The 16741-nt window shown below is 49.8% G+C and overlaps 1 protein-coding gene and 1 long non-coding RNA gene across 2 annotated transcripts in view; one reads left to right on the top strand and one right to left on the bottom strand.

Moving 5' to 3' along the window:
• The window catches only part of SHH (sonic hedgehog signaling molecule), a 31677-nt gene extending 26250 nt beyond the window's left edge, over positions 1 to 5427 (bottom strand). Inside the window, exon 1 of the mRNA XM_035129645.3 lies at positions 4665 to 5427. Within this exon, the coding sequence (XP_034985536.3) occupies positions 4665 to 4967 (303 nt within the window). The 5' untranslated portion in view covers positions 4968 to 5427. The remainder of the gene's footprint in view (positions 1 to 4664) is intronic.
• Positions 2680 to 8521, top strand: LOC148684300 (uncharacterized). Its single transcript, XR_015946309.1, has 3 exons — positions 2680 to 2802; positions 6243 to 6706; positions 7617 to 8521. It is a non-coding gene; the product is annotated as an uncharacterized LOC148684300 (long non-coding RNA).
• Positions 8522 to 16741: the final 8220 nt, after the last annotated feature.

Genomic DNA, 16741 nt, shown 5'->3' with positions numbered 1-16741 from the left:
AGAGAGAAAGCAGTCAAGCAGCCAGCCGAGGCCTAGGTTTTCGCTTCCTACGAGCAAAACGCCACCACTTAGCATTGCCGGGAAGGGCTTTGTATTAACAGTGACATCATCACCGCCGTTATCATAATTATGGAAGGAGAGACGAGAAGCTGATCACGCAATGAGTAGAAAGTGCCCAGACTTGGCGCAAACTTCTTGCGCAGCGTGGCCCGGGTCGTGGCGCATTCCGCCCCACTGGCCGGCCTCTTTCTTTTCCCTTTGCACCGCGGAAGAAAGTAAGAAAGAAAGAGCAGGAGGTGGGGACCTGAAACTTTGACAATCGCAGGCTAGGCTGAAGGAGGGGGGGGGGTCGTAAGGAAATTCGTACACCCTCCGAGCCCAGACACCTGAACTTCCAGGGCAGATTCCATTCTCAGCGGGAGGCCTTGGAGGGACGAGGCGCACGGTGGCCGGCAGGGAAGAAAGGGCAGCTTCGGGGATTCTCTGGCAGCTCCTCCGAGCAGCCTCTTTGCCAAGCGCAGAGAGGAGAGGGAGGGAAAGACCGGCTGAGCCGGGATTGTCAGAGTCAAAAGCCGTGAAGCCTCAGCTATTTATTAATTCATCGGGTCGTGTGCCGCCGATCAAGCCCCGCTCTGCTCAGCCACCGTGAAGCGCAGCAGGACCGCGTCGGTGGGCGCCGTGTGCGTCTGCGCGCGCACGCCAGAGGGGCCTGGCCGAGGGGCTCAACAAACCGCCCGTCGCCTCCGCGCCTTCCTCTTCCCCCCGAGCCAGCCGACCCACACTTCGAACATGCACCTGTCGTCGGGCCCGCCGCAGCGCGATCATGTGCGTGCCTATCCCCAAGCGAGGCAGCAATCGTTTTACCCGAGAGTAAGCCCCGCTGGCGGTGGCTTCTGAGTAGGCAGGCAGGCATAGGATTGCGCTCCTATACGCCAGTCAATACGTTCATAGCGAGGCTGTGGGGAGCCGTCCCCGCCCCACTCTGTGTGAGATTTACTCTCGAGTAAACCAAGTCCCGGGCTGCGAAAAGGGAGTAAAGCCGCAATCCTATATATCGCTGCTCAGAAGTAAACCCCACTGGGCTCAGTAGGATTTACTCCCGGTAAACAGCAGTCCCTGTCCCCCTGAACTCGGTGGCACTGACTTCCAAGAAAATATTCATAGGATCGGGCTGCGAGAACGACCTTCCAGACTAGGTCTGCGTGCCTCTCTTTGGCTCCCGGGAGCTCAGAGTTCCCGGGAGCTATGAAGGGGGCGGCGGTTCCTTAACGGCTCCCCTGGGGTTTATTATTATTATTTCAGACGAATTCCAACTTTATCATAAAAGAGCTGGCACCCTTATCTTGCCTGCAGATCCAGCCAATGGCTGGCCGCGTTTGTGTGTGTAGGGCTGGGTGTGGGAGGCGGGGTGGGGAGAACCCTTCAACCAAGAGCTTCTGTCACCTGTAAACTTAGGAATCACCCGCCAGCTCCGAGCTCTCTCTATTTGCGCTCTTCTCCCCCTCCCCACTCGCGGAGTTAATATTAACCAGCGGCTAATGCATTCAAGCAACTGCTCTGAAAGTTTAACAATTCCGTCCAGGGCGTCATACCTCTCTCTCTCTCTCTCTCTCTCTCTCTCTCTCCCCTCCCCGCGCCTTCCCCCCTTTTCTTCCCCCCAAGGTTGAATGGAGCAGGCTGAATCTCGGCTGCGCCGGGACGAAGCAGGAGGCAAGGCGTGGGGGAACAGATCTGATGAGGTGACCCACCAGACTAGGATTCATTCATACCGACAATTCTGCATATCAAAGGCACATCCCGCTCCACGCTTTCTACCCCTCCCTCCCCACAACCTGCAGCACCGCATCCACACTTGGGATCGCAGCAGATAAGCTTCTGCGGATGCCCTCGAGGCTGCCTTTGGGCTCCGCCTCGACGGACTTGGGCACCGAGGTCTGCTTATCCGGCCCACCCAAACGGGGTTCTTGCTCTCTTTTTAAGCCACCCACCACCAAAATTCTCATCCCCACCCAGCGTCCTTCCAAGTCCATTGGACGAGTGGCATCGCTGAGGCGCCTGCCCGGCGCAGCTCTCCTCACCCTGCCCTTCCTCGCATTCCCAGGTGCCCCCTTTGTATACAAGGGAATAAGAAGCACTGTGAAGCGTGTGTGTGTGTGATGTTGTTTTTCTGTTTCCTTCGTCTGAGGGAAGTTGACAGAAGGTCAGAAGTTCAAACGCTGCTAGCTAATGCAGCAAAGGAGGCCAGCCGAGTAGAAGGAAGGGAAGCTTTGCTATGCGCTATGCGCTGAGAGAGAGAGAGAGAGAGAGAGAGAGAGAGAGAGAGAGAGAGAGAGAGAGAGAGAGAGAGAGAGAGACCCCAAGGCGCTTGGGAAGAAGGCTGCGGGGCTGGAGGGGTGGTGGTGGCGTGTGTAGAGAAGCAACCTAGAGCCGAGCAATAGAGGCCGGCATCTCCTCCTTGCTGCCCCCCCCCTCCAATTGCTCATACGTATCTATGCCCTGTTCCCAAGCTCGTCCCATGCTCTCTTGGGGAGGAAGGAACTTGCTTGTGATTGCTTTTCTGATTGACTTCGCCTAAGAAGATCTAGACATAACATGTTAGGCTCGTGCTGTGGGGATGCGCGCACAGAGGGAGAGGGAGAAGGGGGGGGGTAGGGCGTCTGTTCCTGGAGCTTCCGCGCCACACAGCAAGTCAGCAGCACCAGAAGACGGCAGCGGCGGCGGCAGCAGCAGCAGCAGCAGCCTCGGCCGCCTTTCAAAAGGATACAAACTGAAATCCTAGCCGTTGCGATCGATACAAGAGGAGTAAGTGGAGCTGAAAATGCGAGATGGGCTGGACTGGCCGCCGCACAGCTACCCCCAGTTCTTGCGTCTTGGCAGATGAGGAAAGTGTGCGCGTATGGGGCGGTGGAGGGGGGGGGAGATGATGGAAGGAGACTGGGAACTGGAGCAAAGGAGGAGGAGGTCGCCCACAATGGCACCCCTCTTCCTCGCTGCTGGCCTTGCCCTCTCCATTTGCGCTTCGCCTTCTTTCTCTCTCGCCTTCCAGGAGGCGGGATCGGGCGCTGAACTCTCCCCAAGCCCCGTGCGCTTGGCCTGTCCCTGGTTAAGGGAGGCTCGCGCGTCTCGGCGCGGCGCGCGCGTCAGCACCCTCCTAAGGTGCAGTCAGATTTAAGGTGGTCGGCTGGAGATCGCGGCCGCCGCTCTTCCGTTTGGCCCGGATAAATCTCCTAAACGTGCGGAAAATCAGGCCGCGGGAGAAGAATGGGGAGGAGGAAGGAGGTGGGGAAGAGGAGCGGAGAGGGCAGAGTTTAGGAAATCCCCCCCCCCTCCTCCTGGAGTCTCCAGCTGAGCTCTTATTATAGAAACGAAGGTGGGGCTTAAATATATTAATAGCGACTGAGGTGCGGGGAGGAGGGGGGCAACGACTGTTGACCTATATTTGGAAGGAAACCCATTTCTAGGGACGATGACATTGCAGGTACTTGGAAGGAACTCCGAAACTAGGAGGCTGGTGCGCGGGGGCGGTGGGGGCGGTTGGAGGTTATGGCAAATAGCACCATCACCCCTGAGCAAATAGCAATCATTAGCTATGATTCAGGATGATCAGAAGAATTCTTAACCTAGTAAAAGGTTGATGGTTAATGGATAATAGTTCCAGGATCCAATTTTTAGCCCATATCCAAGGAATCGGGCGCGTTTTGAATATGTATATACAGTATATCTATATATGCATGTAGATGATAGATAGATGCGCCAGCCATACATCGGATATTCTTCCTTTCTCTCAAACAAGTGATGCAATGCTGCTTAAGTTACTTGTCCCTCCCCCTCTTGCGGTGGGGGCGGGGAAGGAATATAGCTCTGCTGGTGAGCATCCTTAAAGGAAAATCGATAGATTAACGCTCTGTTTGGCACAGTTGCAAAAGATGGTTTTGCAGCACGGCTATAAGTCGAACGCGCATAATAACGGTGATCACGCTGTTGCTGTTATTATTATTATTGTTACTGAACTTCAAGCTAGCCTTTCGGAAGTGCAAGATCCCGACCTTGCCAGCAGAAGCTTGCAAGGTGCAATTAGGGAAAGGTGGTTAATTTAAACTGTATGTATCTAAATTTTAAAAAATAAAAATAAAATAAATGCCCAAGGGAAAGAAGGGGTTTGGCACAGTCAATATGCACTTAAGGGCCCCATTAGCGTCACCCTATTCGTTAGATCCAAGTAGGTCCCTTGGGGGGTGGGGAGGGGGCAGGATGCACTCGGAACCAGCTAACCAACCAACTCCCAGGGAAGGGCATAGCGTGGTTCTCCCTGCAACTATCACACCATTTACACACGCGCGCTCCCCCTCTCTCCAGCCTCCCTGGTCACAGCCCAGGAGAAGGAATAAATGCGCACAGATAGGCAGACAGGTAGAGGCGCCCACCCGCCCACCTTTCTTTTGCAAACTTATGGAGACCCATTGAGAAAACAGAGCTAAGGACGAGGAAAGGGGAGGATGTGGGAGGAGGATGCCGGCATGCCTTGAAGGAGAGGACGCTCCCACCGCGACTGCCGCTTAAACTCAGGGGGTCCCTCCCCTCCCAACCCCACCCCGCATACACGCACACACAAAGCGCGAACGTCTGAACGAGAAGAAGCGGAAGGGTGTATTTTTTTTCCTGACCTGTGTCATCAGCCTGTCGGCTCCCGTGTTCTCTTCATCCTTAAAAATAATGTCAGGGTTGTAATTGGGGGTGAGCTCTTTAAAGCGCTCCGAGTTGCGGCTGATCTTGCCTTCGTACCTTCCACTGGCGCCCAGCGTCTTCTCTGCCACGTTGGGAATGAACTGCTTGTAGGCTAAAGGGGTCAGCTTCTTCGGGTGCCGCCTCTTGCCGAAGCCCCTGCCAGGTCCACAAGCCAGCCCGCAGGAGAGCAGCAGAGCGCCCACGAAGACCAGCAGGAGACCAATTCTCCGCAAGAGCAGCATTCCGTCCGTGGAGGAAACGGCCACTTTCCACGCGCGCGCACGCACACACACGCGCGCACACGGCTCCCTGCCTGGTTGCTGTGTGTGTGTGTGTGTGTGTGTGTGTGTGTGTGTGTGTGTGTGTGTGTGTGTGTGTGTCCTCTCTGCCTCTTTCGGTCTGTCTGTCTGTCTGTCCCCCTCTCTCTCTCTGGAGATCTGCGGTTCTTTCAGAGCCTCCTATCGCCTTTTCGCTGCCTGCTCCTTCGGATACTCTCCCCCGATCCCTAGCCAGACAGGTGCTGGAATGGCAGCTTCGAGGAGGTCGCTTGTGATAACGGAACTCATCGGAGTTTGGATCGTGGCACCGGGAGGCAGAGACCCCCCCAAAAAAACGTTCAGGAAAGCAAGAATGAAGGCGGAAGGAAGGGGGAGGGAAAAAAAAGGTCTGGATTCTAATGGGAGCTCAGCTACAAACGCTTGTGAGTGGAGCCTGCCTTTAGTTCTATATTATAGCTGCCAGGGCTGAGTTCTGATTGGCCGAGGCGGGAGAAGCTCGCCTTCTGATGTATTAACCCTACAGAAGGCAAAAAAAACCATCAACAACAAAAAAATATCTTGGAACATCTCTCATTCTCTCGCTCTTCTCCTTGTACCTGAAGGGCTTGGAAATGAAAGGGGGTGGGGACTGAGCTTTCTTGGGATAACATCAATTACATCTTTTCTTTTCTTTTCTTTTTTTCTTCTTCCACTCCTCTTAAACTTTTTTTTTTTGGCAGAGTGGTAAATTTTGTTAGGAAGAGTAACAGAAGCTGGTGTGGAATATATAGAGCGGAGTGGAAGCGAGACACCTTGATATCTGCCCATCTAGACAGAAACACAATGGAAAGGACCTTTTGAAATCGCGCGGGGGGGGGGGAGTGACACCTGGAAACGGCGCACACCAAAAATAGGATCTCGCCAAGCATTTTGCAGATACTTGGTGGGGGCACGACTCGAGGGGAGAGGAAGAGTTCAGTCCCAGTTGATTTGAGCTTCCAGAACTTAAGGGGGCAACTTCCCAAGAAAGTTAGACTTAGTACCTCCCCCATCCTGGCCTCGAAGACAAGGAAGGGGGGTATTTTTAAAAGGATTTATTTTTACATAATAAGGTTGAACAAAGCTGCTTCTGTTGAAATAACTTTGCGGATGAGGTTGTGATATATGCAAATATAAAATACGGATTGTAAAGGGGGGGGAAGGAAATCTGAAAGTTTTGAAAATAAGTTTTGCTTTATCAAAGTTTATTTCTTACTCCAGTTGCCGTGGGATTCCTCACACGTCATCAAGTGAACGGCGCGGATGGGGCTAAGTTTAAAGTGAAATTAATGGTTGTCTCCCGCTGGCCGGCAACGGTCGCCTTTATCCCGGGCTGCAGAAAGCTCCTGGCCGGACAAAGGTGTTGAGAGACGAGCAAAATCGTGGAGAGATGGGCCTGGAGATAAGGGCAGCTTCAACGGCTTTTGCCGAGTCCCAACCATGAGCAAACAGGTTGGCCATGCCTGTCGGAGAGACCTGTTGTTCGCTTTGGAGGTTTCCAAAGAAAGCATCCCACAGGAATTCAGCAATGTCAACTCACTGAAATAACTAAGGACATTTTTTTCCTGAGGAGGGGGGTATAAAAAAAGTTACCACCTATTTATCAAGCTACCCACTAGGATCTACAGAATGTCTCCAGACTTTTCACAAGACTCTCCTTACTTGGAAGCCTTGCTTGGGAAAAAGTGAGTTATCATAAAATCCCAAACAGACCCCAAGTTTCGAAAGAAGTGGGTCATTCTGCAAAATTATAACAATCTGCAGCAAGCATAGGTTCATAGCTGCCAAGTTATCCCTTTTTTAAGGGAAATTTCATTATGCTGAATAGGCTTCCTCGCGAGAAAAGGGAAAACTTGGCAGCTATGTAGGTTTTCCCCCCTACTTACTCCGGAGTAGTCCCATTGGTGTAACAAGATTGCTCACCGGAGGTGAGCTGTATATATTAAAGCACAGATCCCTACAGGAATTGCCACGTTGAGACCCAAGTCCCAGGTTGGTTTTGAACTTCGTTTCTTTCCAGAGGTTTACCCGTGAGAGACGTCATGTCTACCTTTACTTGCAAGTAAAGTTGCTTAAATAAGCTCTAGGGCGAAGCCCCGATCCTTCCCGTACTTCCTTAGAAAGTAAACTCGGCGGGAATCAAGGGACTTACTCCTAAGTAAACCAAACGTATTTACTGGAATCGTGAGCCCCAGAGTGAAATGACTCTCTTTTATCATTTTAGTGCATCAGCTTAACTAGTTTGAGGATCGGCGCTTTCTAGGGCAAACGCTGGGTTGCCAATCGAACCTGTGCAACCAGATGCATCACGCTCACCCGAAAATTCAAAAATAGAAGTCAGACATCCCCCCCCGCCTTTACATTAATTTATTTTAATGCGTCATCATTGATTTTCTGTCAACAACCACCCAACCCCAACTCTCGACGTCTTGTTGTGGTTCCTAGCTAGAATGGACAGCCTTTAAAACTTTGTGACGTCCCGTCTAACTTTTCAAAGAGAAATGCGAGGGCTGAAAACTGGCTTGGCATTTTTTTTTTTAAAAAAGAATAATAATAATCACACGTCTTATATATGCTCCCTCTGTGTGAAAACAGATCCGAAGCATCTCCGTCTACAGAACCTTATTAGACAAGAAAGACGGGTACGGCCTTTTGATGTGGCTTTTCTTGGAGCTCGTCGATGAAACGGGGCCAGGAGTCAGAAGGAGCAGCTACTCCTGACTGGCGAGGAGGATCAGGGCTATTGCAAAACTTGGATCGCTCTCCACCCCACCCTCCTCTTCAATGTACAACGGGGCTCGAGCCATAGGTCTGGGGGGGGGGGCGCGGGAAGGCGCAGAGGTTGCGCGCCCAGCCAAGCGCGTCTCCTGCAGGAACAAGGAAACGGGCCCCCCATCCCGGCCTCGCCCTCCTCCCACCCCGCGATCGCCTCCTTTTCATTATCAGCTCGCCATATGTACAAACCAGTGACCCAAAGATCACTGCAGGAGAGGAAACGCGCCAAGGAGGAATTAATTACTACGCGCGAGTAATAAAAAGTGGGTGGGGGCGGGGGGGCCGGCGAGGGAAGGAGGAAGAAAAGTTGTAACGAGGTAGGAAGTTCAGATCAGCTCCGCTATCAAAGGGGAGATGAAAGAAAACAGAGCTGCTCTTCGCTAGGGCTGGGTCTAGTCAGCTTCACCTAAGCTCTGGGGCTGCAGCTGTTCCACCCTCCTGTTCTATCTCCCCCCCCCCCACCTCACCTCTTAGAAATGATGCAAAGGAAGGTGGAAGAGAGAAGCGCAGACGGAGCCCCAAGGTGTCATTTATTCCAGGACTTTCTCCTGAAAGGGGACACTTCGTACACACCCCGACACACGCACAAAGAGGGGTGCATGCCCAGTCATTCTTGAGAGCCACCCAAGGAAGGAGCGATTGTGCGTAAATGTCACTTTTTAAAACTGCTTCTATACGGGAACTTTATAGACAGCGTGCTACTTGAATAAAACCTCCCCGTCCCATATGCCTACTTCATGTTGTCCTACCTAGGAGTGGTGGCTTTGAAGAACGCTTTTCCTTTTTTCAGAGGGGGCACCACAGAAGGGAGGCGTCAATGCTGAGTTCGGGCCTACACTGCAATGCTGTTGGCTTCAATGACTCCAATATTCCTCGCAGGCTTCTGAAGGCTAAACATCTCAAGTGGGGGGTGGTATTTGGAGCTTTTGAATGTTTTGAATCGCTTTCAGCATGATTTATGTCTTTGGTTTAGACCAAAGAAAGGTGTACAGCGACTAAAAAACCTGGAAAATTACCAATATTACCAAATTGGTAATTACCAAAACAATCAGAAGAGCAGTAAAAAGGAGGCAAAATAGGGTAATGTACAAAAATGACAGGGTGCAGCTGAATGATCAGGGATGGCCTGACGGTGGTGGTGGTGGGATTTGCCTTCAAAGGACACCTGAAGCAGGTAATTGCTGGTGTTTCCCATAGGGTAAGGGAAAGCGTGTGTGCATATGTAATATCCACAGTCTTTGAGTCATACACATAACGTGTGTGCCTGCCCTGCCTGTGTCCAAGCAACTCTAACCATTCGATCCTGGGCCTAGATGAACTCTGTATGGGGATTAATCTCTTAGGCTCTTGAATTAAATAATAATAATCGATGGGAAACCAGTTGCCTTTGAGATCTGAAACTCACGCTATGGTTGGCTCTGTCTTCTGAAAGAGCCCAAGAAAGCTGCCCTCATATCTGTCGAATGAAGGGATGAAAAATATACCATAGAGACCTAGTTGTTCAGATGAATGGCTCCCTACTCCAAGACCCAGGATGGAGGCCACGTGTCACCACTTAACCTTTCATTGATGTATATGCATATATGTTTATGTAGATAGCGAGATAGATAAAGAGATAGATATTTATGTATATGGAGAGGCAGTTAAAGAGATAGATGTTTTGACACCACTTTCTTTGCTCTCGGCGTCTTGAAGGCAGCAAAATCCTCCTTCCCTCACAAGGCGGACTGCCGTCTCTCTCCATGTGGTCCTCCATACCTGAGTTCTCCCCCCCAACCAAGCAAAGAATACGACCCTCTCTTCCTTTCCCTGCCCACCTGTCTGTTCGGGCCACACATAGTTCTGGACTTGAACCCTCATTAAATTTCCTACCCAGACAGATTTTTAATGGAATAATAATGGTCGCTTGCAGCTCAGTAGCTTTTGCTAACCTGCAGTTTCAAAATGTGAATAGTCCACCAGGCTTGCTTTCTTCTCATGCCATTCCTCTCGTGGCATCTGGCTTGCCTGCAGAAGGCTCCAGGTTCAAGGGCTGACACTTCGAGGTAGGGCTGGGAGAGACCTCTGCCTGAAACCCCGGAGAGCCACTGCCGGTCAGTGTGGGCAATACTGAGCTAAATGGACAAAGGGTCAGTATACAGCTGCTTCCTCTTTACCACAGCCAGGCGATAGCTCTTCTCTTTATTACACCACACAAGACTTACCGCAACCTTCCTCCCACCCCATCGCAGTAGCACCGAACGTCTCATTGCCTGTGAACTTTCTAGGATCCCGTAATAGAGGCGCAGATCCTAGCTAGCAAATCTGGAACCTCTGTCCCGGTATCCACATCCCGGAGGCTTCTGAAAACCCCTCAGCCCAGACATTTGCATTTATGTCCCCCCGACTTCTGTTTTATTGTTCCCCTTTTATTGCAAGGCACTTTTGCGCTGAATAAAAACGACTTCTCTCAGAAGTGAGTTGCACTGATTTAAAGTTGCACAAACATCACAATGTCGTGGTGGGGAACGCAGCATTTTAACATTTGAGCTTGAAAAGGTCTTCTCTGGTGCAAAGGCTCTTTATCTGGCCCCCCCTTTGTCCGCAGGTAGGGGCGTGCCCTCATTAAAAAAAGAAAGCTACTGGTCCTCAGTGTTTCTCCCAGCCAGCCACGCACTCCGCATCTCTACCTTCCTTCCTTCCTCTTTCAGAATCCTCCCCACTACCCCCAGCAACGCTTCCATTTCCACTGCTGAATCCTGACCTTGATGGGGAAACGGCCAAGCTCGGAGTCGCTTCGGGTTCTTCTCTCCTCTATTAAGTCGAGGAAGTTGGGGTCTCCCAACTCCCAGCACTCCAACCCCTCGCTTTCTCCCAGGTCCCTGCCTGCCAGTTCCTTCCCGAAACGGTAGGAGGCTCCCTGGCCACGGCGCGCCTTTTACTTGGAGCAGCCGTAGCAGGATGGCTCGGGGCGCGGGGGCTAGTCTGGTGACCTGCGAAGTTTCTCCCGGGGCCTGGGCAGATCCTACTCGTCCCAGGAAGCTCCCTCGTGCTCGTCCCTCCCATGCCGGTGTCTCTCCTTGACATTCAGGCCGGGGAGTTTACAGCAGCGCCCTCCGAGAGGTTCCGCTTCCAAAAGCGTGCGCTCCTACGGTAAGCGCCCTTATGGCGCACAGCGGCGCTGCCAGGCTACCCTTTCCAATCTATGGGGAAATCCACCGAGAAGGGCCTTAGCTCAGTGGCACAGCACCTGCCTTGCGAGCATAAGTGAATAACAACAACAATAACAATAACAACAACAACAACAACAACAAAAATATCATCTCCAGGGCGGCTTGGAAATGATCCCTGCCTGAATCCCTGGAGAGTCGCCGCCAGTCAGTGTAGACATTCCGAGCCCGATCGATGGCCCAATGGACAAGCAGATGTGCGTGCTTTGGGGAATGTGCAGAGTGCCTTTCCTCCCCTATTCAATTTGCTTTGCTGCACCCAAGCCATCTGGAATCAAATGGCTCCGGCACAGTAGAGTCCTTTTCTAGGCTAAGGGGCGCTTTGTGGGCTTGTCTTTCTCAGGGACCACCTGACTGGCTTTGGGGACTCTTGGTTGCACCTTGACTGGGTAGTATTTCCTCAGGCAGCATAACATCCTGGGCCGGACGGCCATACGAACAGAAAACAAAAGATTCCCTCTCCGTTGCGCACAGCTGCGCAGGGTCCTTTTTCTACGCTCAGGGCGAGGAGAGTGGCGCCTTGGCCATCCTTCCCCGCGAGGTCCACCTTTCCCTCCTTGGTGCGCAAGGAGATTCCCTCTCCAGCGAGCACAGCGCGCAGGGCCCGCCTCGTCCTCCTTTGGGGATGCGCGAAGGATGCGCTTTCTCGTCCTCTCTGGTAGGGCCGGCGGGAAGGGCTTCGCTGGATCGCAGTCACGGTCAGCAGGATCAGAAGCGGGAGAACTCACGAGTTTTTAAGAAGCACTGGAATGTGTACAGGTGTAGTGCCTGCCTTCTGTACATAGGGATGGAGCTTAATTAAATGGAGAATACTCAGCTGGAGGCCACATTATAGCTAACCAGCCTACTATGAGTTTCTTTTGTCCAGACATTGACTAGACCCAGAACTACTGAGTTTCAGGAAACCTAAAAAAGCCCCCAAAAGAATAATCATGTGCCTTAATACCATTTCCTGGAACCACCTTCCCAGGTTGTTGTTGTTTAGTCGTTTACTCGTGTCCGACTCTTCGTGACCCCATAGACCATAGCTCCTTCCCAGGTACCCAGGGCAAAATGAATAGTCTTCCTGGATAACAACCCACCTACCAAACCTGCTTTGCTGCCTTCTAAATAACAATCCTTCAGTTATTTAAATAGTTCTCAGTTTTCTCTTCCTCCAGTGCCACATTTACTGCACTGCTCATCTTTCTGTGTATTATCAAGAGCAGTGGTGGGAGACCTCCATACTGCAGGGCTTATCAGGGCCCATGGGGGTGGGGTATTTTGGCCAAGCCATTGCCATCTGCCCTACAGGTAAAAAATCTGCTTGAGCCAAAGGGGGGGGGTTGCAGATGCAGATCAGCTGATCAGTGGTGCCTGCAAAGCATGGTGCAAGAGGGTCCTTTGAAAGATGCTCTGCAAGACCTGATAGTTGTTGGGTCTTCAGAATGCTGAGCATTATCTGGAGGTGGCCTTAGCACGTTTAACCAGGTGGATTTGCCTTGTTCTTTCCTCACCCAACAACCTTGTGAAGGAGGAGATTAGGCTGAGAGACAGTGGCTGGCCCAAGCTCATTCAGTGAGCTGGATGTCTAGGTAGAAAGTGAAGCTGGGTCTCCTTAGTTTTAGTCCAGCACTACATCACACTGACTCTCCTCTTGGCACAAGGCAACATGAGGTGGCACCACCTCAGATGAAACAGTCTGTATGCTATGAAGAAGTTAAGATTTTTACTAGGGTGAAGATGGTCATGGAGATGGTAGCAGCAGCCATTCTCCACCAGTGATAAGGAAGAGACTTGAGTGACATGACCTTGTGGTCCATGTGATCCCTGCTGTTCTCCAAATCAACTTGCTGTTCTCTGAGCGTTAGGACTCTCAAAGGAAGCTCTGCTCAGGCATTTGGCAACCTGGGCTTTTTTGTTTCTGGGGGTCCACAGCAGGCTTACACAACCATGTGATATCATCCTGCTTTCTTTGTATTTCTTGATTGGCTAGGACAGGGTTGAGGGGAGTTGTCATCAAGCACCATCTGAAGGGTACCATATTGGCAAACACACTGGGTTATGATGCCTCCAGAGTGCTTTAGGGTGATTGAGAACAATGGAAACAAGACCACCTTTCCTGTGGAGAGCCAGATCTGCTTCTAAAGTTGAACAGTTCAACTTAGTTCTTCACCCTTTCCAGCCTAGCTATAGTCAGTCAAATGAGTTTTCTGAAACCAAAGAGAAATGGGGAAGGAACACATACGCCATGAAACAACCCACATTTCTGGGCTACTGCTGTGCAATACTTCTGGAAAGCTGGCATCTCTTTCCTCTCTGTAGCCTCAGCCCACGACACATGGTGGAATAAGGTGGAAAGACCTTATAGAAAGGTTCATCTGAACTGAACCTGGTGGCTTTGGTGGGACTCAACAAGTTGCCCCATCAAACGCCACTGCTCATTTTCCCAGTGAATTTCCACTGCTAGCCTGACTGCATCATTGCAAGAGTCTCCCCACCCTGCCCCTCGGGTAAGCCCAACTGGGAAAGACCTCAGCAGCTATACTTTGCCTTCATTATTCCACATCATGATTCGGTAATAAAAAAAGATGAGAGATCTCATCTATTTTTATCTGTTTTAGTTTAAAATAACTGAACTGGTAGCCTATTACTTTGCATTATTTAAGGGTAGGGAGAGGCGCTGGAGCATCTTCCCTTGTAGTGGAGTTTGCAAAAGTCTTATTTTTAAACTCTCTAAGGTTCAATGCCTTGATGTAATTTGCTTTTATGAATGCAGTGGCAACACAGTGGATGAAGATGGTTTCTCTGCAGAGGGAGGGGGGGCAACCCCAGACACTATATTTGTGTAGTTCTAAGACTGGAGTTTAATTGCTCTCATAACAAACACTCCTTCTGCACTCACCTCCTATAGATAACAATTATCACTTTAAGTGAGTGTTAAAGCTGGGTTTTTGGAACCTTTAAAAAACTGTGATATTTATCATGAAAAGAGCTTGGCCAGATTCTTCTCTCATTTGAAGTGAAAGCAATGTATTAACACTGGGCACAACCCTTTGGAAATGTCTCCAGTACATGCTCCATTGAAGTGAATGGGATTTGTGAAAGGGGCACATGAATGGCCTTGAGAAGCTTTTATTTATTTCAATGGGACGAGTGCGATCATTTCTTAATGAGTTGTGTCCAGCTGTGTAAAATCTAGCACGAAAGAACCATGCCAGAAGCTTAATCTCCAAATAATTATTTTCTTCACCAACAATATTAGTTTTAATAGTCACTATTCACATTTTTTCACAATATTTTTTGAGAGTTTCAAGACATGTCTTCCTTTTTTGGCCTATGTGATCCTTGATTGGCTACGATGACCCAAGAGACGAGGAATATACAACAGCAAGAGAAAAGGCAACGACACTGTTTAGGAGTGACGAGAGAGAGAGAGAGAGAGAGAGAGAGAGAGAGAGAGAGAGAGAGAGAGAGAGATGGATATTCAAATAATTGAAGTATTCTTCAGGATATATTTCTATTCAACTGAAATTTCTGTTTTTGAAAACTGGAAAGGGAGACTATTCAGTGGAGTCATAAGTATTAATGTGCTATCCTTACTGACAGTAGCCAAATAGTTCTTTCATAACAGTGATAAAAGAGACACCCACAGGCACAACCCATTTTATCCTCACAGTAACCCTGAAAAGTTAGAAAAAGAGAAAGTAACTGGACCAAGGTTTCCCAGTGATGTTCATGTTCCTTCTCCTTGGTCCAGTTCCAGTATGCTACCCAGTGCACAACATTTGCTCTTTAACATTCCTGACTTAAAATATTACATTATTGCAGGATATTAATTAGAGTGACTAATACAAAATGTCAGGTAATACCTTTTGCAGAAGACTAGTAAAAATGAATGCTTTAGCTTTTAGCTGTGCTGGGTGCACCTCTGAAATGTGCCAACAGTTGTACAGCACATGATGCAGTAGCTAACTGTTGTTCCTTGATATCTTCACTCACCTCCCCCCCCCAAGAAATATGTAGGCTAAGCAAGTCACAAAGTACCCCATATATGTTCACACAAGACATGCCCTCTCCCATGACGACACTCCTGTTGACCTCACCACACAAAAATAGCCACTTAAAGGAAGCTTGAGGATACGCGTGGCTTATGTAGAGTTCAGACCCTGGGAAAGATATCGGTGTGTGTGGATTTGGAGGAAACGTAGGATGTGAGGGGAGATGTAACTGTGTAGGATTTAGAGAAGCAAGCACATGCTAGGAATCCTTTTTGGTGGTTTGGGTTTGGGGAAATGAGTCAGGCAAGATTTGAGAGGATCTAGGGATGATTAGAGATGTTTCACAATTGTGAACATTTCAATGTTTTGATTGACTTCCTGCCACACATGGGAGGAGCCTGTGCTCCACCTTACCAACAGGATCAGGGGTTGTTAAGAGAAGAGGAGGTTGTTATGGATCTCTGCAGGTGTCTAACCAAGAAGGAAAGCAAAAGGATAGGCTGGAGAACATAGCCAAGATAGGGGCAGACTTTGGTCTTTTAACCATACCCTGTGTGAGGCCAAAATTTAGCACCACCACATGTATGAATACAGCTCACAGGGCCAGAGTGAAGAATGGAGTCTGTGAGCCCTACAAGTGGAGTGCTTTGTTTTGGAGAGAAAGTCTGCTAAGAGGTTTGGGGAGTTATAGAGAGCTAGGGAAAGGACAGGAGGCCAATCACAATGAGGAAGGATGGAGCAAAGCAGAGAGACATGAAAAATACCTGGGTCCAAGAAGCCTATTATACCTTCCCAAAGAGATACAATGGCTCAGCTAACATCCTGGAAGGTTTATGATCTGAGTCCATCCATAGATGCTGCTTCCCCTGACAACTCCATCAGCAAGTTGTTCTCAAGCACGAGGTTCTATGGCGTTGGCACCTTGGCTGGTAACAATATGCACATTCAAGGAAACCACTGCTTCCTCTGCATGCTAAACGGCAAAAGCCCCCCCAGGATAGATGGCAGCAGGGTTTGTTTATTATTAGGATCTACATTTTAACTCCTTTGTCTTCTTTGGTGAGGGAAGCCACGGTGGGCTTAGCATGCAGGTCATGCTTCCAGTTGCATTCGATTAGGCCAAAAAATGTTTTCCGGGTCACATTTTGGATTTTCTGAACGATGAGATGTTACCACGTCTTCAGCACACAATCCCTCAAAAGGGAGATGCTAAGAGAAACCCAAAGGCATGAGTTACATTCAGCCCGAAACAATCTTCTTAGCTCTAGCAGGGCAAAGTTGGCTTGCCTAAAGTACACAAACCTGCAGACTGGATCAAGACTCACTGTTTGGGTAAGGAGGAGGAACAAAGCCTGCTCTCTGAAGTCCACCACCCAGCCATGGTAACCACTGTATTCACTGGCCCATGGTAGCAGGCGAGGTATGTGCAAGATTGTCTTGGGGTTTTCTTCTTCCCGTATGTTTGCAGACCATTTCTGAACCTGGCTTCCATGATTTCTTTCACCTCTTGACATATTTACACCCTTGCATTTCAAGATACTTTGCCGGATTCAGTGGAGAGGTTAGCAACCTGTTTGTGTGAAAGTTGCCTTTTCCTATGTGGGGATGTGAATGGGAAGGGCTTTTTAACGGAGGGTGTTCCCATGTGACTGTGCTTTTGAAAGCCCAACAGCTGGGCTGAAAGTTGCTAGAACCACACACTGGGTTGGTTTGTGGAATAAGAAATTGGATAATGGAGCAATTTCTGTGTTTTGCA

The sequence above is a fragment of the Zootoca vivipara genome, chromosome 11 (genome assembly GCF_965207765.1).
Source record: "Zootoca vivipara chromosome 11, rZooViv2.hap1.1, whole genome shotgun sequence".
NCBI lineage: Eukaryota > Metazoa > Chordata > Lepidosauria > Squamata > Lacertidae > Zootoca > Zootoca vivipara.
The sequence above is the reverse complement of the archived record's forward strand: the minus strand, read 5'-3'. Positions and strand labels throughout refer to the sequence as shown.